Source organism: Gallinula chloropus (assembly GCF_964237585.1).
Source record: "Gallinula chloropus genome assembly, chromosome: 1".
Classification (NCBI taxonomy): Eukaryota; Metazoa; Chordata; class Aves; order Gruiformes; family Rallidae; genus Gallinula; species Gallinula chloropus.
Genome location: NC_140085.1, coordinates 21,685,799 through 21,710,559, shown reverse-complemented (window position 1 = coordinate 21,710,559; position 24,761 = coordinate 21,685,799). Strand labels below are relative to the sequence as shown.

The 24,761-nt window shown below is 40.8% G+C and overlaps 1 protein-coding gene across 3 annotated transcripts in view; it reads right to left on the bottom strand.

Annotated features, from left to right (window-relative positions):
• The window catches only part of LARGE1 (LARGE xylosyl- and glucuronyltransferase 1), a gene marked incomplete at both ends in the record, with an annotated part of 196,362 nt that overhangs the window by 87,803 nt on the left and 83,798 nt on the right, over positions 1-24,761 (bottom strand). For all 3 annotated transcript variants that reach the window (XM_084278402.1, XM_084278404.1, XM_084278403.1), the window contains one exon: positions 17,776-17,947. In XM_084278402.1, coding sequence (XP_084134528.1) covers positions 17,776-17,947 — 172 coding nt within the window. The remainder of the gene's footprint in view (positions 1-17,775; positions 17,948-24,761) is intronic.

Genomic DNA, 24,761 nt, shown 5'->3' with positions numbered 1-24,761 from the left:
CATCACACAGCCAGTCATTCACTCTCCACCCCCCTCCACAGGATGGGGGAATAGGAAAGGAAGAATAAAACCAAGAAAACTTGGGGATCAAGATAAAACAAACAACGGTTTAGTAAGTGAAGGATAAGTGGAAGAAGAGGGAAGGGAAGGGAGGAAGGGAGGAAGACAAAAGAAGTGGACATTTTGGTTTTATTTGGGGTTTGCCCCTTCAGGAGTCCTGATGGTGTTAAATGGATGCAACATTTCCCTGCTAGCAGCTGCCCATCTTTGGGGCTATGTCACCTTTCTTATTCTGCAGGATCTACTGCAGGAAAGAAGAGATTCCTGACCCATTCAGCCATCACAGCCTACCCCACATGGGTTTTTTTGCTATGGCCTTTTGCCAGACCTTTCACAGATCCTCATGGAAATGAGCTCCAGGCTTCGAGTGAGGGAGTGAAAATGTTAATGGAGGCTGGGAAATTGCAGGAAAAATCTCACCACTCTAAGACTGCATGAGTCAGGTAAAGTGTATCAATAATTAAACATTAAAAAGGAAGAAGCAGAACGAGTGAGGATTAGAGGTGCCTCCCAAATATGGGCTGGAACTAATGAGGCTTTTCTTTTTACCATCAGAGAAAGTTTATTACATGTACTTCAAAGACAGTTGACTTAGTGAGCAGTGGAGGTGGGTCAGAGACACATCCTTTCCAGTGACGCTAAGCACAAAGGCAGAAGCATTCATAATGGAATGGCTGAATGGTACTGAAAATAATAACCCATGACTTGGCAAAATTGTAAGCAGAGGATTAAATCTTAAAGTAAAAAGAGAGGGAGGGGAGGAACGGCATATAAAATAAAAACAGAATCTTGAAGTTACAAGCTACAAAAACTGCACACTGATGCTGTATGTGCCTCTTATTTGGAGCTCTGGACAGGTCCATAAATCCTGACCTGTGTTACACTGGGCTCTTCAGCTGAGGCTGCCCAACTGAATGCCAGCAGTCCTGAAAGTGGGGTAAAAGCACCCTGATTATCAGTGTAGGTGACACTGAGACCTATTAAACATACCACCAGACCAGAAATACTACTGAGACCCAGAGAGATAACAGTGAGGGTGGGGAATTCAGAAAAAAAAAATCCTGGAACAAGCACAAGTTAACAAGCTTGAAGAACAGAAACCAAGCCAGTGAGAAACAGTGAATGGTGTGGAGACTGGGGAAACACAGTATATTAGAAAACAAAGAGGAAGAGCTATGATCTGTTATGGTTTTCACAGGAACTGCAAAAGACAGAAACTGCTTGGTTCTCGTCTCACTTGTGAAGCTTCCTGGCACTGAGCCCCTGCTGGAGTTAGATCCTCCTTCCTTTAATGCTTGATCTTTAAGTGACATAGAGAGAAAAAGCTCTGGTCAGTGCTGACAGTAGACAGGCACAGCAGAGCACATGTATGGTGCCAAATATCTAAAATGCCCTCATCATAACAGTGATTTACAAGGAATCACATCAGTCTGGCAAGTAATTATCAACAGCCATTGATCCTGCAATGGCATTTCAGGGCTGTGCCACTGTAACATGGGCTACAGCATACTGGAGCTGAATGAGAGCTATCACATCTCTCTCATGAGCACCAAATTTATCTACATTTCACAATTTACAGAAGTTTGGTTCCTTAATTTCTTCTTGAACTTGAACAGAGTTTCACGGGGGTTTATTTTTCAGAAAAAAACTATACCTGGATCAACAGTTTTCCTGATTTTATGAGATTACTTCTGGGAGACCTCTGCTGCTCGCTGAAGTCTGCTGTCTTAAGGAAAAAAAAAACCACAGTACACCTCACATACTCACTGTTTTCTAATTAAATGTGGGATTCTTGTCTCATTTTCACCAATATAAACCCAAGGATAACTTAAATGAAGCTAATGGAGTTACTCTGAATTCTGTCTATGGCAAACGACACAATGATCTTGGCCTAACCTCATAAATGTCTCCCTTAAGATCTCCATTAGTAACATTAAGTTTTCAGTGAAAAATGCACCACATTCTTGCAAGATTCCCTGGTGGGGAAAACTGTTATTTTTTAGTACATTAATTCTACACAATTACATTAAAACTTTTGGTGAGATCTCAGGGGAAATGGTTACAACATCCTGCTATCTCACCAACAGCACTAGAATTACAAGAAACTCTGCAACAACCCTATCATATAATTAAATAAACTAGTTTCAGTTTGTGTATGAAAGTCTGTAAGGGGAAAGAGTGATTCAACTACACCTGTTTTCCCTCATAAGCATCATTAGTACTAATTACTTACAACTTCACTCATGGCAATAGCTGGATGATATTTGATTGCTTTCAATGTATTGCTGAGAGATCCTAATACCACTTGCATGGCAGGAAATGGGTATTGGTAATTGGTAGAGGTGTAGGCTTTTAGGCTAATAATACAGTTGTTGTAGTACTTTATCCTGATTCATCTGGAAGAGTTTGCCTCCTCTTTGCCCTTTGAAAAGGGACCAACTATGAACAAGGCATCAGAGCTGCAAAGCTCCTAGGAGTAAGCTCATGTTTTGCCTGACAGCTAGGCCAGACAGAGGCACTCTTTGGAGAGCAGAACGAAAAGTATTAGCTATTTTGGATGTCTTATGAAGCATATCTTCAGTGCATTTTTGCAGAAGTGGACATGCAAGCATGACTTCATTTTATTCCTCCAAAGCTCTCAGCCTTAAATCACAGCTCTCCTGTCTCTACTTTGAACTCTAGTTGCAACTTCCTTCAGAGTTTATCATTGCTTTTTCAAACACTGGTCACAAAGGGACGAAAATAATGAAAGGTGCTCTCCAGGTCTCAACACATTTTCCAGAGATTTCTAACTTAATCTTTAGTTCCTAATTTTGACAACCTGGAGACCTTATATATTGTTAAAGAAATGATTAAACATCTTCCTCTTCTACCAAGGGATAAATTAAGACTAATCATAGCTTGGGATCACTACAGTCAAATTTCTTCTACTTTAGATTCTGCCTTCCAAGCTTCATCCCAAGAAATTAGCATTCCCATCTGCCTTCAACGTGAAAGTCAGAGCTACATAGCAAGGTACCATAGAGCAATATATTTCAACAAAGTTAGTCCAAGCCTCACTCCACTGATGGCTCTATGTTCATTAGTATACAGGATCTGTTCATGACTAAGTCACCCAGCAGAGCAAATCTGATACATAATCAAATGTGGGCACAGAATGACATTTCTATTGCATTAGCCAGAACACACGATTTGGAGTTTATGCTGACTTTAAGCTTACTATGGAAAGACAGATGGTATCTGATCCAGGGTAAGGTTTCTTAGAATAGTTAATCCGTTAATATTTTAGAACAGAAATGAACCAGGGAGTTTATACATTACCACTTAGTGCTAGGTGTATATGACATTTTGATTCAGTAACAAGATCTCTATTTTTTTTATTTACTCTCTCACTAAATGAGGACCTTCATCAACAAGTCTCTGCATTTCATAATTTTGTCCCTTCTAGCGAAAGGTTAATTACAGACCTGTGATGTCTGGTGAAGCGTGCCTTGTCAGTTCAGAGAGAGTGTGCCTCAGGTGAAGGCTGCTATAGAAAACACGTGGTGATGGAAAAAGAAAGCATTGTAAAAGCATAAGATAGGTGAAAAATAAGGTAACTCAGATATTGGTGTCACATCTGCAATGACATAACAGCCCTGAAGTACATGAAGAACTATCGTCACTGAAACACACTGATATTCAAGTGTAGTGTTTGCTGCCCAGACTTAAACGGTACTGACTGTACTGGCTAGGTCAGGCTAATGCTGACTGTCTGTTCTGTATTACAAATACTCCCAGGGGAACATGGTGGGTTAGGATAACTTCTCTTCTGTTACAGGGCTGGCAAAGAGAGTATTGCGACCTGCAACTCTTCTTTACCTTTGCTTGACTTCAGAAAGAAATCTCCACAGTTTCTCTCTCTGCACAGATACATATTCCAGATCTAGATCCATCCCTGATATGCTCCCTGGGACTGCAATCTTGATTCTGTACCTGAGGTCAACTCATACAGCAACCCCGGTCAAGTAAGACGGGGGGAAAAATGAGTCATGAAACTGAAGAAAGAATTATTTGCTGATATAAAGGACTCCATTAAAAACGATGCTCATACAAGGGGTAACAGCTGCCTTCGTATTCCTACCAGGTAAGGTAGAAGAAATTTTTCATAAAGCTTCGGGTATCTCTGTTATTTGGTTTGATATTGTCACTCCTGCAGAACCCATGCATGCATATGTCCTGCTCAACAGTGCATTTTCTCATTATTAAACAATGGGATACGTTGGTAGCTTTGAGCATCTGTGCACAGTCCAGCTCTTAAGAAAATGAAGATCTTCTAATCCAGCCATAAAATCCAACTATTGCCCACCATTTAGAGCAAAACTGTCAAAAAGAAGAGGTTATGGTAGCCTGCTCTGCATCAGAAGTGGAAGGACTGTTCGGAGAATGGAGCTGTACTGAAGGTAGTTAGTAAGATTAATGAGTAAAAATCACATTGTATAGTAGTCAGTCTTCAGTAATTTAATTGAAACAGGAACTAATTTAAAGGTGATATAAAAGTCCTTCTGAAGTTTTTTTCTCATGGAATGGAAGTCAATGTCGGGGAAGGAAAAGGATAAGGTCTCATTTGGAAAACTTCAAGATAATGGAGGGGATTTCCAATGCCGTAAAAACTAAGGATAAGGAGCAGCCTAGCACATCATGTCTCCAACTAGGTTAGGGGGAGGTATTCAGAAAGCAGGAAATCCTGTTTCCTACTAATCATCACTCCCAGACAGGGCTGAGAAATACAGAATGGAGTCTGAAGAACTGAAGGTCATATGGGAGGAAGGAATAGCAGAGTTATCTAGGCTTGTAGAGGGGTAAGTAACCACAAAGCACATCTGAACTTCATGGCATTCCCTGCTGCCTGCTTGACCTTGCAAGGGAAACTCTTGCAAGATCATAGCTGAAAACTTTTCTGTTCTTTAAAACATGCATATCAGGAATGAACATTCTTTTTGTCATTGATGAACTGATTGCAGGGAACTGACAGACTTGTGCTTCCCTCCCCATAAGAAAAACTGATCAATAACAGTCTCCACAGCTGCCTGGCCATACTTGTCTATTTTCTTCCCAAATAAGTTGTGTGGCTTGTCATAAAATTATGAACCTGTAACAGTGTACTCTGTACTACAATGGTTTGCTGGGACAGAGTAAATGGTCTGTGACTGGTCCATAACTTCAGCTTGAGGTTTGGTAGTAAAGATGCACAGTAATCTATCAGCAGTTAGGAGAGCTGATACGCTCCAGTGGTCCACTGCTCTAGGAGAGCCAGAGTAGATGGAGATACAGATTTGTGGAAGGAAAAGCTCTTACCATTCTTTAGGAACCCAAGAGACTTTGCAGAGCACAGCTGTTAAAGATATCACAGAGGGAGAGGGAAAATCCTCAATGTGGCCAGATCCCAAACAATTTAGGGCTTGCCAGGTCACAGCTAACACCCTGAAGCTCGCAGGCTCTCAGCATGAAGCAGCTTTGTAAGAGGGCTGCCTCATTCGGCAGCTCTCACTTCAGCCTCTGAATAGTCTCAACGAGCAGCCCCATGCGGAGAACATTAAAGCAGCCCCGTCTTTTGATAACTACAACTATCGTCATAAGTTGTTTTTGTACTAAATCCCTGGTACATAATCTAAGCTCTAACTCCTATTTTGCTGTGTTTTTGTTTGAGTATTTACTCATGTGGACTGATTAGCCAGCCCTGCTCTAAGCTCAGCACTGCTGACTTCCAAGTCAATCAACAGAAATTTACTTTTACTCTTTCTCTGTTCTCAGTCAACCACGACCCGAGATTTTCTTCCAGATTTAAGTATATGCTTCAGTTTGTTGTTTATAATGTCATTCTGACACTTTATGGAACCCCTGTAGTGTACTGTGCTATACCTGCAAAAAGGCCAGTGTTAAAGACACTACGTGGAGAGGAAAAAAAATTCTTAAAAACTGTCACCCACAACAGCACGTTTCTATGGTAATACAGGACTGCTTTGGGTTGTTATGGAAACTAAACCTTTAAAAGCAATAGCATAAAACCAAAGCAAAAAAAAAAATCACAAAAAATGGAGCTTCATCACGGTACTTCTCAATTTTATAAATCAGTCTCAGCCCTCCTACCCCACACAATGACTAGATTGGGTGTTACAGTGCTCAAAACTCCAGGAAGTAGAAGAAAACCACTTGGTTTCATGGTAATGTGTGTCAGAGCTTTCCTACCACTCTCTTTTAGAAAGGAGGACTAGTAGCGCTGATCCATAATGGATGATATCAGCACTACCCAGCTCATGCAAGGGACAGGCCAAAATTAAACTGAGGTAACTGCTGGGTTAGTGCCTTGATGCTACTGTGTACTTCATTATTTCCTTGCAAGTTTTGTTCTTATAGTCAGATGCTGCTGCCAAGAAAACAAAGAAAAATACTGGAAACATATACTTCCTCCTATAGAGCTTCAGAGACACTTTCCATGATATAGGATGTTTTTAGCTAATGTCAGATAGGTTTCAAGATAAATAATCTTGACTAATTTAGAATGTGTTGCCATTACTTCCTTTTCCTGTTCATTCTTTTTCTTCTCAGTATCTTGTATATTCATTCCCACTTTCCATTTCCACAGTCTCTTCTCATTTACCTACCAGTTCTGTCCATTCCTGTGACTACATTTGAGAGAATCCAAACCAGCACGAGAATGGAACTGACAGTGTGCAAACATCCTCTCCCTAATTCTGTCTCAAAACTCATACCCAAGCAGTGCATCCCTCTGCTGCCCTGCTTCTGCACTTCAGCCTTTGTGCACGTCAGACCTGTCTGAGGTCACCCAACTCCTTTAACTTGTGACCCACACCAGGGGTCTAGAGTTGAAAAGAGTGTATATTTAAAGATTGCTCCTCCAACTAGTCACATCTTTTTTTAGTCAGCCTAAAAAGAAGCTGTAAGTTTGAAGCAAGAATGTTTATGTAAATTAGGGAATATAGGAGCTAGACTTCTTTACTGATGTAAGTCAGCATCATCCTGTTCACTCCAATGTTTTATAACGCTAGTTCATGCCAGCCAAGATGTGCTCTCTCAGGATATTAGGACACCAGTGTAACAATATTCAGATCATAATTTCTTAGTAGTGTGGGAAAGTGCCTCAAACTCCAAATACTGTAAAAATTGGTGCCAATATGACTCTGAAGCAGACTGGCAAAAAGCCTGTAGACAGCCCTACAGAATGCCACTTGGCACCTGCAATAATCATATCCTGAAACATGCAGGAAGGAAACATTATTACCGTCCATTAAACATAACATGCGCAGGAAGACATGTGGTAATGATACGAATTAATGAAGTTCAGGAGATCCTGAGCCAGTTTCAGAGGTGATGCGCATTTCAGTCAGGTGCTGTGAGAATAAAGTGGCAGACATTTGTGTTGATGACAGAAGAGTGGTAGCATCAAGTCAGCCAAGGGCGATTCTGTATGACGAAAAGTACAACGGCTCACGTTACTGTAGGGCTTTGGTCCTGCTCAAAGTTCTGTGTCTCAGGAGGGTAGAAGCAGTAAGGATGCTCTAGGTCCTCAGTCTTGGGATGGTTAATTGTCTGGCCTATTTGTCAACAGCACCAGTGAACACTAGAATACCTTCTTTGCCACACACATCCACCTCTGCTCCCACCAAACAAATTCTCTTGATGTATCAGAAATGCACTTCCTTGACAGCTCCCCCTTGGTCCCTAAGCAGGTAGAAAACACCCACCACTTCCCCAAACATGGGTGTCAGGAGCTTCAGGTTTACACTTAGTTGTGCCTGTAGATAATGGCTCTCAAGAAGCTGTTCTGCTGACTTGTTCAGGCTCTGCTCCAGAATTAATCCCAGATCCACAAGGACCAGGAGCAGCTGACAGAGGGCTCATCTTACACCCAAGCAGAAATAGCATCAGCTTCTATCTTGAGACACTTTTAAGTGCTCTGGCAGTGCAAAAGAAACACAAATTGCCCTGGCTCCCCACCAGAAAATGTCAAATGTGCATCTGTTTTACTGACATCCCTGCACACCATTTACTATAGGTATTATGAATTTTGCACTGCAGGTCCAAATTCTTTTCAGGACCAGCCCTTGTGCAACGGAGGGTGTTACAGACCATCATACTTTACACTTAAGCTAAAACTAGAAACTCCACCGCAACTAAATTTCAGCCTTGAGAAAAGAAGACTAAGAGGGGATCTTACTAATGTTTATAAATCTCTCAAGTGTGGAACACAGGGGGAAACAGCCAGCCTCTTTTCCATGGTCTGTGGAGACAGGACAAGGGGCAATGGCTTCAAGTTGGAGCACAGGAAGTTCCGCACCAATATGCAGAAGAACTTTTTCACAGTGAGGGTGACAGAGCCCTGGGACAGGCTGCCCAGGGGGGTTGTGGAGTCTTCTTCTCTGGAGATACTCAAGACCCGTCTGGACGCTGACCTGTGTGACCTGTCCTAGGGAACCTGCTTTGGCAGGGGGGTTGGACCTGATGATCTCTTGAGGTCCCTTCCAACCCCTATGATTCAAAATACTTGGGAGATGCAGAGGGAAGTGGGCCGTTAGAGACATACCTAATTCTTCCTTTTAGCTTGAGGGTTAAAATAACAACCCTGATTCTCAAGATTGCTTGGAAAAAGGAAGCCTATTTCCAGAAAAAGGGACTGGTTATTGATTTTGTTTACATGTCTCTTAGTGCACATAACTGTTCTTAGCTGTGTTTTTCTCATGGTGCATTTGTACACAGCCTTCATGTAGTTATGTAATAAAATGGTTTAATTTTGTACAGTCTTTTTCCTCTTCTCCAGTTGTGCAGAGAGCAATGCTTATCCTGCTGATGGGACAATCATACCATTGACCTCTGGGCAATGCATTCCACCTTCCAGCTTGAGCCTGTGAGACAGACACTCTCTATGCCACTTTACCCTATGCAAATCCATGGGCTGCCAAGGACAGTATTGCAGACATAATTTGCAGCATGAAACCAAAAAGGTGAAACCTTGGATGAGAGCTTTGTAATTGGAAATGGAGCCTTAGGTCCTTAAAAATATGGATTGCTAATGCAGGACAAGGTAGGCTCAGAGAATATGCCTGGTTCAGAGAGGGAGAAAACAGAATATCAAGTTATTACAATGCATGTCACAGAGAACTGTGAAAAGCATATGTGCTTGATAGATTGCATGTGATTAGAATGAGCGCCTTAGGCACGGAAACCTATCTATTAAATATCATTCTTTCTTTAGTCCTAGTAATATAACTATTAAACCATAGAGTAAATTTCATTTGATAGGTGAGTGACCCATGTGTCTCATCTGTTCAGCTTTTTCACACATGCAGAGGTGAATTATCATTACATGTTATTAATTGGAATGATGGACAGGTTGCCACTCCTTCCATATTAACTGCCAGCTCATGGACTTGCTCTGCTGTACTGTCACCAAGGGAAAGCAGAGTGACTGACCAGAGGGATTAGTACCTGGACTTAATTTGTGTGCTCTATCTGGGAAGACTGGCAGACATTTGGGTTTGGTTTTTAACAGTCCTCTAACCCCCCCCCCCCCCCAAAACAATTAAACAAGTCGTGAGTTGACAGGGCAGGGGTACTAAAGGAGGAAGCAAGAATTGCTTAATTGTACAAGAAGGTGAACAGATTGGAGGAGAAAATGATCAACCCAGAACATTAATCAGTGGATGGCATTTCCTAACTGATTTGCCTTTTTTAGTTGGGATGAGGGGGGTATTATTATTTTCCTCCTCAGTTTGTTCCCACCCTCTGTTCTCATAGGTTTCCATTTCAGCTCAGCCTACTGGCATCATGTTCCCAGAAATGCACTTTCTCTCTGCCAAGAACAAATGCACAAAGCCGAAATGCTTCTTCTCCCAGTGTGTACCCTCTGGATTTTCTAGCTTTGAGAAAGTCACAGCTTCTGCTAGTCAAGGGAGATGGGAATACGCACTTTGCTCCTCTGCTGCTGTGCTCTGCCCAGATATCTCTCAATAAATATTTGCAAGGCAATTCAAAAAGCTCTAGGTCCATTCTCCACGGCTCAAGTACTTGAGATTAATAGAATTAAACTCTCTTTAAATCCTGAAGAAAGGGCTCAGAGAAGACAGAAAGTGGTTTTCACTTTAACACTGTGTGAGTCACACAATGTTTAGTTTGGGTGTTTGATACATCATAGCATCTAAGCCAAAAAGACAGCTGTAGAATGAGTGGCAGGTTAACAAAGACTGGAGGAAAATAATGCAGAAAAAGCAGGAGATTGATTTTGAGAAAGTAGAAAAAGTCCTCAAAATCTCAGTGTCACCAACAAGATTTTATTACAAATCTTGTACTATGTGATGGGTTAAAATGTGATGGGTTTTTACTTGGAAAACTCGTTGTGGAATCAACAGATGACAAAAGAGTATCAGTTTTCATTTTGAATTAAAACATTCCTAGCCCCATGTGAAAAAGCTTGAAAACATGGCCATAGGGTATCCCTTGGAAATCCAAATGGGAACACCCCCCCCCAAATCTTTTATTTTACTTTCTTTTAGAATTCCCCCCACCATGAGTTATCCAAGTTTTATGCACTGTTGGTCTTTCACCTCTAAATATTTCTGTCTGGTGGCAGAAACAGACAAAGAACCATTCAGCTAAAAAAGAAGTACAGATGTTTCAGAAACTGCAGTCATTCTATTTTGGCAGCAGTTCATAATCAGAAATTTCTGATTATGTCTTTTGTCACATTAAAACCCATAAACTAGAATGTGCACATGCTGATCTATATAATAAACTCTCTCTCCTGGAGCTCATTTACTGAGGTCAACTTCCTTACACACTGCCTCCTCAATAAAGGAATGCCATAGCAAAGCAAACTGCAATTAGAAAAAAAAAAGGGAAAAAAAAGAACCTCCAGCCAGTCAGCTTATTCGACAAGTGCGGAGAGACAGAAGTGTTTTTCTCTAGACCAACAGAATCAATAAGTCCCATCTCTTTGGCTTGATCCCACCTCACCCATCCCACCATACCACACCCTCCCCCAATTAAAATCAGCAAAATTAAGCACCAAGCACAGTTAGAAACTTGTCTTTTTCCCAAATATCCTAAATCCTCAGTTTCTTTGGCTCTTCATGAAGACAAATGGATGTTCACTCCTGTAGTTTCACACTCTGATGATAACGACAGCATCATGAGACAGAGGAGCACAACACACCCCAACATTTCTGTCAGCTATAGCTAACGAATAGGATTCTTTATCAATGAAGCTTCAAAGCTTCTGCAGCAGAGAAGAAGAAAACACAGCAACGTAACAATCAGGAATAGGAAATCTTAAGCACATCGAGTCTCCACAGGGACCTTTTCAAAAAGAAAACGTATTTCATTGTGGAATAACCCTAGCATGAGCTATGTACTGTAGTCTAACCATTAAACACTTACACAAGTCTTTCAGAAACTAACAGATGTTCCTTTTATGAGCAAAGACAAGTGCCATTCGGCCCTTTTAGACACCTATAAAAATTCAGATAATTTTAAGCAATTTTAATAGCTGCCTGACAATTTTATTAATGCACTCTGCTACAATGTGATCCTGTTTCCTTCACAAAAAGACTGACTCGTACCACGGATTTTTACACATGGTAAGGTGCATGTTGCTAATACCTTTCTCTTTATTTAGTAAGAAGAGAAAACCTAGTATACTGACCAGAAGAAACGGAAAGATCTCTGCAGGATTTAACAAAAGCAGCGGGTCAGCCCACAGAGATCCTGTCTCAAAATGATCTGTGGAAGCTTTAATGATTTAGTCAGTGTAAACTGACAGACTTAACTACAGAACCTGTCCAGAATCCATTCTGTGGCTTGAATCCTGGCTTCAGCCATAGATGACAATGAATTTTAAATTTTAATCTTGGCAACAACTGAATATTTTACATCGTCACAAGACCAGCATACCTATAAAAAGTACAATCTTTGCAGAAAAGCTTAGGTCCATGACAGGTACAGTTTATTGAAACAGGGCTTCACTGATAGAGCCAAATTCAGGGAAATTTATACAGCACCTGCTGACTCTGCCTGACTCTTGCCAGTGCCATCAGCATCTCACTTTCTGGCACACTAAATTCACACACAAATGAACAGTTATGCATGCATCTGATATTACAACCTCATGCATAATAGTTCTTTTAGGAATATCATTACCAAACCACCTATACAAAATGTTAAATTTTGTGATGGTTGTGATTTTTCTTTGTTTTGTTTGTTTTTTTTCCAGAAGAAGTTACAAAAATAGTGCAAACCTTGATCACTACCTCAGGCATTCTGTAGAGCAATATGCCAAAGCACCCACATAGTGAGTGTTTGCAAATTTTAAGTTTGGGATTGACTATGTGCCAATGCCGCTTCAGCTGTGGGCATCTGAACCTGCACCAAAATTGCTGTTGACCTTTTCTGGTATTTATGATGTCAGTATGGATTTCTGTCATTGTTTGAGCTCCTGACACAAAGCAAACAGCTTCTATAGTATGTTTTTATTCATGCAAATGTTTTTATTCATGAATAAGGGCATCTCAGTCTTCCTATCAAGCTTGCCATTTTGCCTTGGATGCTTGGTTAATGTAGGTAAATGCTTCTGCCTTAATGCCTTCATCAAGCTTTCCAGAGAAGAATTATTTGCACAGATGAACACTAATTGTAGCTTATATTCTCTGGACGATTTAATCTACAGGTGGAGTTATATGAAATACCCTAGTTATGTACTATTCAGCCTCTATTGTCTAAAAGTACTTAAAACATTCACTGTAACAGCAAGCTGGATTGTGAGACTAACGTAGTAGTAGTAGGATGCCACTGTTCAATATAGATTCTGAGTTACCACATGTACTTAGAAATACCATACTGTTCACAGATTCAACTTAATATAGAGGCCTTCAACACTGATCTCTATAGGAAATATTCAGGTCTCACTGATGGTCTCTGCTGTGACTCATATGTAGCAATGACCTAAAGGTCCCAGGGAGACACACGAACTGTCACCTGACACTAAGTAAAGCACACAAGTACATATATCTCCAGCACCCAGCAGAAAGGTGCTGTGATCCTGACTAGAGCTGCAACCTGCAACACAAGTAATTATAATGACTGTTATAGTCAGGTCCCAAATAAATTATGATTTACAACACATGCTCTTCAGAATCCACATTTAACATATAGTCAAAGTAAAAATCAGAAGGTTGGAAAAAAAAGACCCCACATTTCAATACCAAGAGTTTGGGTGAGCAGGTATAATAAACAATTAGCTGATGTGGCCTTTAAAAGAACTTTAAGATTGATGGCAGAAAGCATAGCTTTGGACTGGTTCTTTTCTCAGAAGAAATCACACAATTTCTGCAATAAAAACATATGATCTACAGTCCCACTCTTCTGCCCTTAGGCTAGATGCTTTCTCAAGTTTTGAACTGTCATAATACAGTGAAAGATGAATAGAAAAAGTAATCAGTGTCAACTAAGTCACAGAAAACATGCATGACAGGTTATCTTCACCAGACTGGCTGCAGACTCACACCTTTGAAGTCAGTATTTTGGACGTATATATCTGTCCTAGAGAAACAGACTGCTTATCTTTGGGCAAGTAAGAGAGACGAAGGCTAAAGCACAAATGTCCACAACCCAGCTGAAAAGCTGGATCTGGCTCTTGAAATTTAAGTTAGTATTTCCCAAAGATGTAATTGTGCATTGAGAATGAAGCCTGCATATAGAATCACAGAATCATTTAGGTTGGAAGAGGCCCTTAAGATCACTGAGTCCAATCACAGCCTAATTCTGCCTAGTCTACCTCTAGACCATGTCCCCAAGCACAACAGCTACATGTGTTTTAAATACCTCCGGGGATGGTGACTCGACCACTTCCCTGGGCAGCCTGTTCCAATAATTGACTACCCTTTCAGTAAAGAAATTCTTCATGATGACCATTTCCTCTTGTCCTATCACTTGTTACTTGGCAGAAGAGACTCCCACCTCTCTACACCCTCCTTTTAGGTAGTTGTAGAGTGATAAGGTTTCCCCTCAGCCTCCTTTTCTTAAGGCTAAAAATCCCCAGTTCCCTCAGCTGCTCCTCATAGGACTTCTGCTCTAGACCCTTCACCAGCTTCATTGCTCTTCTCTGGACATGCTCCAGCATCTCCAACGTCCTTCTTGTAGTGAGGGGCCCAAAACTGAATACAGTACTCAAGTGCGGCCTCATCAGAGCTGAGTATGATGGAGCAATCACTTCCCTACTCCTGCTAGTCACACTATTCCTGATACAAGCCAGGATGCCATTGGCCTTCTTGGCCACCTGGGCACACTGCCACCTCATATTCAGCTGGCTGGCCACTAACACCCCCTGGTCCTTTTCCTCCAGGGAGGTCTCCAGCCACTCTGCCCCAAGACTGTAGCATTGCCTGGGGTGATTGTGACCTGGCACTTGGGCTTGCTGAACCCCGTAAAGCTGGCCTCTGGCCATCGATCCAGCCTGTTCAGGTCCCTCTGCAGAGCCTTCCTGCCTTTCAGCAGATTGACACTCCCACGCAATTTGGTGTCGTCTGCAATAAAAAGACCATTAATTATACAACCCCTAGTGAATGCTAAGAGAAATGTTTTAATGTTGTTGCTTGAGACACTGGTTCAGGCTACAGTAGAGAGGTGTGAGATTCTCCAAAGCCTAAGGTGGCCAATTGAAATACAAGATTTTCAAATAAAATCACCTATGTACAGCCCTAATTTGTGCACTCAGTTACAGAACAGGCATTTATTGTAAGGGCATATGCAAAGAACTTATTGGAAAAGGGCAGAAGAGCAATAATCTACATAGGAATCCTACTCCCTTTTTTCCATCTAAAGAGTGAATGTAATAGTAGCTTTACCACCTAAAATAGCAAGTTTCTACATAAGGGTCTGATCTTTTCAGGAACTCCTAAGATGACTGGAAGAAGAATCTTTGCAGAACAAGGATACTGCAAGTGCCATTTTAAGCATACTGTGGGCCTTTCTACACAGCAAATTGGACCTGGTTAAACTGCAAGACAATCCTAAACGTTTCTTCCAAGGGTTGTGTCCTACCAAAAAGGAATTGGAACTGCTAGTCTCTCTTTACCATTATTTGTGTTGGGAAGAAAAGTCTTCCTGGGCACAGAAAGAATGGCAGACTCTAGGACCTTCTCTATCAATGTGGCTGTGATTCCCTTCATGGGAATTTTATTTCTCTTCTCTTTAAGTAATATTTCAACAAATAGTCTAGATTTTCCCAAAGATATCTTCATAAGCTTACTTGGGACTTCTGAGGAAGAAACAAGGAGGGGATTGAAATATTAGCATAAAACTAGATGATTTAAGGGACTAGTTGGGGCTAATGATGTGAGACATCCTTTGAATCTTCTGTAATGCTGGCAGAAGAAATAGAAAGACACTGAGGACAATTTGAGGATCACCATCTGATTTAAACCAGTCTTTTACGAAGCAGTATAAAAAAGGAACAGTGTCTTTCTATCTTACTTGCCCTTGCTTCTGAGGATACCCGTATTCAGTGAGTCTCAGCCTAAAGGATTGCACCCTATGATGCAGGCTGGAAAACAAGCTTGTGATCAGAAACTTTCATTTCTCTTTCCTCTTCAACATTCAGGATCATTATTTTGGGCACACATGCCTTCCAAAGTCTTCTCCCACCCTGCTCACCTCCTGGGGCTCTGGGATTGTGCCATTATTTCTGTCTTTGTGCATGACCATCTTGGGAGATGAGCAAATGTAGACACTGACCAATTTATTGTCAGGATCAAAAAAAAAATTGTGGAGAAGCAGGTGGTCAGCCAGAATTAAAAAGACAGACTGGACAACTTACAAAATCATACATTTGGGAGCTGTGATACGTTATGTTATGAGGGCTGGCAGTAGCACAGGAATTCTGTCTCCATGTGAAAGTCAGAGCTTTTCACAGCTCTAATCAGCTGAACAACCTTGCCTAGCTCTATGGAGACTGACTTACACCCACTTTTTTATTTCCAATTCCACGTTTCTGTATTTTCTGCCTGCATTTTTTTTTCAGTTGTAGGCCTGCCTCTGCTTTTATTTACAAGCAGTCTTTATGCTTGGTTTCCTTCCCCAGTAGAAAGAACTTCCACGGAAACTGTGACAGAAAATACAAGCAAGAGGATTTCCCCCCTTGCTGTCTCAATTTAAATTTTGCTATCTTTGCCCATGCAATGTTCAATACCCATGTTCAGTTTATACACATTTCTTTACCTTCTACATCATGCTAATACACCATATTCAGTAAAATATTACTATTAATGGGACAGCGAGGCAGTACAATAGCACAGCATCACTCCCTATGCAGACATGTCTGTAAATGATGGATGTTGAGCTAGATGTCTGTATGAAACTGAAGGTTCAGTTGAGAGAAAGGCTTGGTGAAGAGGTCTGAACAGTATCTAAAGAGAAGGAAAAACGTTACAGTTCTTAATGAAGCAAGTTTGTGAATAGTTTGGTTAAGTGTGAGGGGGTTTGCTTCTGGCCTGCTGAAAGGGCATCAGTGTATCCAGAGAAGGGAAAGATGACAAATGCACGGAGAAGCAAGTAGTAGCACCCAGTCCTTGACCGTAGAGTTGAAGGTAATTGCTCCTGCCTGTTAGCTGGGTACTGGGGAAGAGGCCTTGTGGATTTCAGCATGAGGTAAGTAGAGTAAATGCCCTCTTTTTCCTGTCACCTTTCTAACTGAGTAGTTTATTTTGGCTTCTGTAAATAGTCCCATTTGTTTAAGCTGACTTTGCTTGAGGTGATTTTAAGAGAGCTGATGATATGCGTCAAGGTGACACTTTTACGGGGTTGTAAACCTTCAAACCAGGATGCTGGAATGCCTTTGCACTTACCAGCACTCCAGCACGTATTCTGAGGGCAAGAGGAGAACAGTAGGGCACATCTCTGACTGAAAAGCTGGCAACACTGGAGCCTGGGAGAATTAAATGGTTTTAGCAGTGTGTTAGCCAGCAGAGTGCTCTGTTTTGTGACAGGGTAGTGGAGAGCTTTGTTGTAATTAACTCCATACACAGTAATGCAGAAAGTCCCCCTTCTTGGTCAGAATATCACGGAAATTTTCAAGGAGCTGTGTGAAATGGGGATAGACAGAGAAAACTACTCTAGGTGGATACTGCAAATCCAGAACACTCTATAAACTCATTAAAAGGAGTAAGCAGTAACTTATTTCTATTCACGTGCATAGCTCTGCCCCCTTCATCCTCCTCCCTGGTCTAAGTATGATCCTAACTTCATTCATTTTCAGTGATAACATGGAGAAGTTATATTGAAAGTAGTAATTAGGTTCTATTAATAAAAAGTAATATAAAACAAGTTCTTCCAAGTACTGAATACCAAGAGGCACTTGAACAGGTACATCACTACAGCATTCTCGTAATTCTTTATCATCTCCTGCATTGTCAAGCTCTCATCTGTCCCAAATAATTAGATCAATAAAACAGCACAGCCAATAAACTACACAGATAATCAGTGTCGTCAATCATTCTATATGGAACATTGTTGAGGAACGAGCTCACAAATAGAACAATTATATTCAAACACCAAAAACGGAGAGTGAAAACATTTAACAAATATCAGCCCTTTCACCCCTGCTGTACTGTTTGTTTTACCATTCTCCCTCCCCCTCAAATAAAGACAGAAAAAAAATCATTAGAATACCTTTGAACTTGTGAAAGACGGCCCATAGCTCAGCAATGTCAGTGGCAAATGTTATATCTGTGTCGAGGACAATGACTCGCTCAAGATTGGAAGGTAGAGTCTTAGTCAGAACCAACTTCATCAGCCCGTAAATCCCAGAGTAGTGTTTGTTGGGGATCCAAGACACTTCCGACTGACAGGAAATGAGAAGGCGGAAAGAGGAAGGAAAAACAATCTTCATTAGAGAGAGAAACTCTTTCTGACACTAGTTTCTTCTAATAGTGGAAGCCCTCTGAAGTGGAAACAGTAATCTTAAGTCCTGCTTTTAAATTAGCTTCTGTAGCTCTGAAAACCTAAAAGTTTCTTAAAGCTTGAGGAAAGATGTTCTTTGAGGCAACCGCTTTACACAATATAATTCTGGTTAGTTAAGCCTTTCCAGAACCTGGTACAATCCATTCTGAGACATCCATGCATCCTGATAAAATTGAAATATATTTTAAATCCAAAACTTCAGGAGTATTGTACATTGCTTTCCTTTCCAAACGAAATAAAAAGTTTGTGTTTGCTATATGCAGAATTTTCTGACTCTGAGGTAGATGTAACAAACTTATCTTTTTTCCTTTGTTTTACAGGTCAGAATTTCAAAAGGCCAGTCATTTGGAACAGTGGGCCAGAGAACTGCAAAACATTTGTTTCTTATAAACTCAAACTTTCCTTAAGCTTTACATCTTTAACTTACAGCTATTGACATCATACAGACATGCTCAAGGGTAGAGAAAGAGGGATAACATTTTTAGCCATGTTTATTGTTGGTTATATATTGAAGAGGCAAACCCAAACATTTTACATTTCTTCAGTAAGGGCTAAACATTACTACAGCTTTGAAAATATTTCATTGTGCTACTGGCACCAAGATGTTCTATGAGCTATGTTTAATTTTCTTCCTGTGAGACTCAAGTTCTCAAATATCAAAAGTCACTGCTGAATGTGGGATAAAATAGTTTTGAAAAGTTTCTATTGCTCTGTCTGAAACTTCTTGTGTAATGTTTTAAAGGACATGCACTACCATTCCCAGATATTCAGATTTTGCCTGAGTCATGCTCCCATTAATTTCAATTAGCATTTTGTCTATGGGGAACGTGAGTGAGAGAGATTTCAAGATTTGTCCTGGCATTTTATACTTCAGAGAAAGTAGGCAGAAAATAAGTGCCTTCATAAAACTGAGAAGATTTATTCTGTTGTTTAACTGTCTCGTATCTATTCACTGCCATTGTAAAATTTATTATCTAAAACAGCTTTTGCACAGAAGAGCTTATTTCCTCCGAAATCCTTCAAGAAAACCTTCCCATAAGAGAATGGGTTCCTAAACTTTGTTTGGAAGTTGGAAGAGTGGCTGAAGAAAGACTAATAATAGTGGCTTAGAGCACATTTGCTTTTGAATATCCAGTACCAAGGGCTCTGCTGATGTAAGCTGACTTGCTCTTTTCCCTTTAAAATGGCACACAACTTTCTTCTGTATTCTCAGGGTTCCTGTCCTGGGGCAGAGCTTTCCCCCACTGTGAAATTCTTTAAAAAGACTGAGGGTAGTGGAACAAACCTTTAAGGAGAAAGACAAAGTTTTAAGGGGAAAGGCAGAAAAAATAGATTATCTTAAAACAATCCCAAAACAGGTGGTGTAAACTGAAGTGTTTTGTTTGCTTTTTTGAAAGGCACCTCATCAGGGCAATCCATTTGTGCGTGCCTTTGTGCATGAAATTCATAGGCAATGACTTGCATATACAGTCTGGCTGGCATTGTCACCTATCCACATCTATGTATTTACTTGTTCTCTCTATAGGATTTGCACCATAGAATGCAAGAAGTGACACAAGCAAGGATAGCCAAGGCTCTGGTATAAACCACTATGAAAGAAATTAGAGAAGGTAGTAACACTCAGTATGCTTTAATTTACAGGTCTAACCAGCCATGATTCTTATTTCATTCTTCCTTTCTTGCCTCTCTCTGTAATTTGTACAGTGCTTAGAAGAGAAATCTAGTTTCTGTCTCCCAGATACATGCCAATATTAAGTTCAAAGTTACAAAAAAGGAACCTCAATTCTCCCCAGAAATTTCTTCTATGCGTGTAGCAGAGAGAATTTCAAATCCACACCCTCAATCTCCAGTTATTTATAGCCCTAGCTCTCCCACATGATGGCCCTAGGTAGGGACCATCACATTGAGGTAGGTGTCCAGTACCCTGCTTCCCCAAACTCTGTATATTGTTCAGAACCTGCCACTTGACATCCTTGTGCTAAACCAGCCATGCAGATCAGTTGTCTAGTTATACCGAGATGATAAAAGAGTTAAAGTAATTTTAGAGACTTGAGCTTGCTTTTATTATTACTCATCCTTATCTTATTAATTTTGGATGGCATGTCCTTCATATTATTAGCCAAAATGCAATATCACTCCAGAGTAACTCCTAATATGATCATGCAATAAGTCTAATAAGGCAGGGGTTCAGATGTTGAAAGAATATGCAGAGACAAGCAGGGAAGTTAAAAGTTGGCTGGAAAAGCAAGTCACCTTCAAAGAGCCATTACTTTCTTTGCTCTCAGGATTCCCAGTATCTAACGGCACTGCCATGTGTCACTGCAGGGAGGAGATCCTTGCCAGGCAGCTCCTTCTGATCTGGCACACAGAAACCAAAAGCCTGTCATCCCAAAACCCAATGTCTGAAATGACAGCTTTTAAAAATGAAATGAGCAGTCCCTACTCCAAATGGTTCACCACATCTGGCTAGCACATGTTTGATTGGAGCATATGTTGAAGCTTGAACTGTCAATTGGTTCAAAGTATCTGAAATTTTCTCTCCTCTGATGCAGAGTGGACTAAAACAAAAACAGGGGTCCTAATTAGTCCCCAGGATTATTCTTCATGGTGTTGCTACTCATGAATAATGTAACTGTTCCAAATTCATACCAAGGAAAACTCTTTACGCTATACAACAGCACTGTGAAGGCTCAGTCTCTCTGGGTATTATATGTAGTCTTACTGAATGAAATATAAGAACGCTATGGTTGAATAAGTGTGTAGTAGTTAAGAAGAGCAAATTTGAGATAATTAAGTGGCCTAAGCACAAATTCTTGCAAAATTCTGCAACCTCCAAGCTGTCCCCTTTGATATAAGTGGTAACATTTAGCCATTTCATGAATCTAAGTATTTTCTTTAAGTTTTAACACTTTTTTTTCCTCTATCATAGTTAAAATGTTCCATATATTAAATGTTTAGGAATCATTTACTTTACAAGCTACATCAGAGTTGTCTCCAGAGGACAAATATTCCGAGAAGGTATGTCAGGAACAGAAAAAAAAAACAATTAGCAGAAGAAGAAGGGGAAACAAAATAGTGTGACATACTTTGCCATTTGTCTAATTCTCAGTTCAGCAGAAACAGCACACCTCGTATCTCTAGCTCTTGAGATCTGGGTTTTTGTTCATGAGAGGAGAGTAAAGAAAGGCATTTAGCTGGTGCTGGCAGTGATTCTTTTAGGTAAGCAAAGTGAAACAGTACCTTCTCACTAAAGATCTTTCATCAGAAACATCTTTATTCTTCCTGTAACTGAAGACTGAGAGTACACTAAATTATGTCATTATTTGGTGCTGCTCACTATGCATATAGGTATTATGTGCCCAGGAGTCTGGATGCTGTACACAGCTGATCACTGCTAAATGCCAGAGAAGCAGGAGCAATGGCATCCGTGTCCAGTGATGCTTCACCAGCAAGTTGTCTTCCCTAAATACGCTCTGCCTACCTCTGGGGAAAGCTGGCTAAAACACAGTGGCAGTACACAGCCTAACAACTCACACAGTTGCTATTCCTGCATAGATGTTCAATAGAGTTAGCAGACGGGCCTAATATAGACATACAGCTTAAAATCAAGCTTCCTGGTTTCTATGAGGTAGAGAGGGGAAAACAGTGGGTCCTTCTGTGTCAATAAACTGTAGAGTGACTACATTTCCAAGTATGTAGGAATTTCTGTTATTAAAAACACCTGAGTCTGGTTGCCCACACAATGAGATCAAAGAGCACAACTCTTCTACAAAGTCATCACAAATATATTCAGCCAGACTTCAAATATTATACTGTACTTCTTTAGGGAAATGGACTGACTTTTGTTCCCCAAGTACACTAATTTTTTCCTCCACAAACAGGTGATGGGGAAATTTACTCAGGTTTCCCAGGTGAATCCTGATTGTTCTGTAGCTGTAAGTGAAATCTGCACATGGGCAGGTATCTTCATTCTTTGAAGGACAGAGACCTGGTCTTGTAGAATTAGCAGGCAGTAAATTTGGAAAAGTCTATGAACTAGAACAGAATGACAGCAGGAATACTGACCAACATTGACCACGTTTATGGGTGCCTGTATCGTGCTAAATCAAAAGTCCATTGAGCTCAGTAGCTGGAATCTGACAGTGGATGGTGGCAGTTGCCTATTGAATATAAACACGAAGAAATTCTACAGTGGTACTACTCCCTATATACTCCATCCTCTTGCAATTTGCACTAAATTTTGGAATTAGAGGTGGTATTATTTTCATTAACAGCTTTTGATAAATTTTTCATCCAGGAATTTGGTTGATTTTTAAAGTCCTGTAAGCTCTGGGCAACCACAATATCCTGCAGCAGAGTGCCACAGCTTATTTATAAGTCCTGTTTGTTTGTACTCAGCTATCAACCAATTTAATTTGGGTCACATTTGTTTTCACAGAACTACCAGAACAGCAAACCCATTTCCCTGAGCAGTCAGGACTAATTCAGAACCCATCACTCTACACGTAAAGTTAGGACTTTGTTTTCTCCTGTATGTTACTCTGGATTTATTAGCAGCTGCCATCTGATCCTCATTGGGATAAAGACAAAGAAAAGAGCTCTTTGAAGGAGGACTGTGGAAAGCAGGGTGCAGGGATGGTTCCCAGTCATGAACACAAGTATGGAAGAGAATAGAGCAATTGCTCTGGTTGACTGATGAGAAAAATGCACTTTGAAGTTACGTGCCAGGACTAGATACAGTTTTTTATTTGCTAAAAGCCCAAATAATTAAATTCAATTATTATTATATTTCTATTTAAACCTCATGCTCTTAAAGGTCATCAGACTTACAGGCTATGATGCTTCATCTACAAATATGATTTTGCTGCACTCACCCTTCTCTTCGCTACATTACTAAAATTATGATAATCAGAGCATGAAGGTGAAGCACAAGAAAAGTGACAAGCTATTTGCTGTTGCACCATAGTGCTAGTTTATATATACCAGTAACAAGCACAGAAGCAGAGGAAAGATCCTCTAGGACTCCACATGTTAATCTCATTATTTACCATCTTCCCTGAAGTACTGGAGGCTGACAGAAAACCCCAGGACTGTGTTCAGATGACTTTTTAATATGAAGACTCCACAATATTGGGCAGACTGCGCCAGTGTTTAGCTGCCCTCACAAGAAGAAGTTTCCTGATGATCTGAGGGACTCTTCCGTGTTTCATTTTGTCCTGTGACTGGGCACTTCTGAAAAGAGCCCGGGCCTGTCTTTGCCTCCTCCCTTCAGGCGTTTATTTTATACATTGAAGAGATCCACCCCTAAGCCTTCTTTTGTCTAGTCTGAATGGTCCCAACTATCTCAGCCTTTCCTCACATGTGAGGTGCTCTAGTCCCTTCATCATCTTTGTGGCCCCTATTTGGACTCTCTCTACTATTTCCGTATCTTCTTGCACTCAGGAGCCCAGAACTGGAATCAATACTCCAGGAGGGGCCTCACCAGTACTGAGCATAGGGGAAGGATCATCTCCCTTGATCTCCTGGCAATACTTGGCTGAATGCAGCCGGGGATACCATTAGCCTTCTTTTTCATAAGGGTGCAGTGATGGCTTATGTTAACCTGGTATCCCCTGGGACCCCCAGGTCCTTTTCCTCCAAGTGACTTTGCAGCTGGGTGGCCCTCAGCAGGTACTGGTGCCTTGGGTAGCTCCCAGATGCAAGACCTTGCGCTTCTCCTTGTTAAATTTCACATGGCTCTTACTAGACCCTCGTAGGCTACATAATATATTTGTTCCATTTTCTTAACAGAATTCCTCACTGTCCCACAGAATATCCAGTGCCATAGCACCCCCTGAGCTACAGAAAGTGCTTCCTGTTTCATTTGGTAAGATGAGGAAAGTTTGGCTGATAAAGTGCTTTCCCTGGCAGCCTGTCCTTAAACACTTTACATTGGAAAAATGCAACCTTCAATACAATAATGATTTTCTCACCACATTCACTTCCTAGATATGCTTGGGGTAAAAAAAAAGTCAATCAAAACTGTCCTCTGCTATGACATAATATTCCCACCCCCATTCCAAATAAAAAGACACCTATTCTGCTCATCTGACTTCACAAAAGCACCACTAAGGGCAGTACCTTGCAAGAGCCTGAAGGTCAGACTGGCTGGGTTGATGCACCAGGCTGAGAAACAACAAGCCTGGAGGGAGGAGGTACCACTTACATGCACCCTTCTCAGAGGTGGTCTAATACATGGCTTCAAATTGAACCAAATCCTACCACCTCCCAGATTCCCTGGCTGTGAATTCACCGTGGTAGGAAACAGCCAGCAACAGATAACAAGAAACAGAAAAGGCTGGGGGAAGTTGAAAAGGCAGAATGTAGATAATTTTGCCTCCCTAGAGCTCTCATGTTGGGTTGTGCTATAAGAAATACCTGGCATCTAGGCATCTAGAATATACTAATTGAAATAAAGAGAAGCATGAATTAGGCTTTGCAATGAATGACATTATGGAAAACTGGATTTCCAAAAGTATTTAGCATCTACTTGCTCTCACCAATTTCAATACAGGCACCATCTTCCTGAGGATTTTTTCAGTCAGATAAGAAAGTAACTTTGGGGTCTTAAAAAGAAAGCAAACAAAGCAAAACAATCCAAAACTTCCAGGTCACGGCAGAATCGTAGAGTGCTGCAGATCTGCACAAACTGTAGC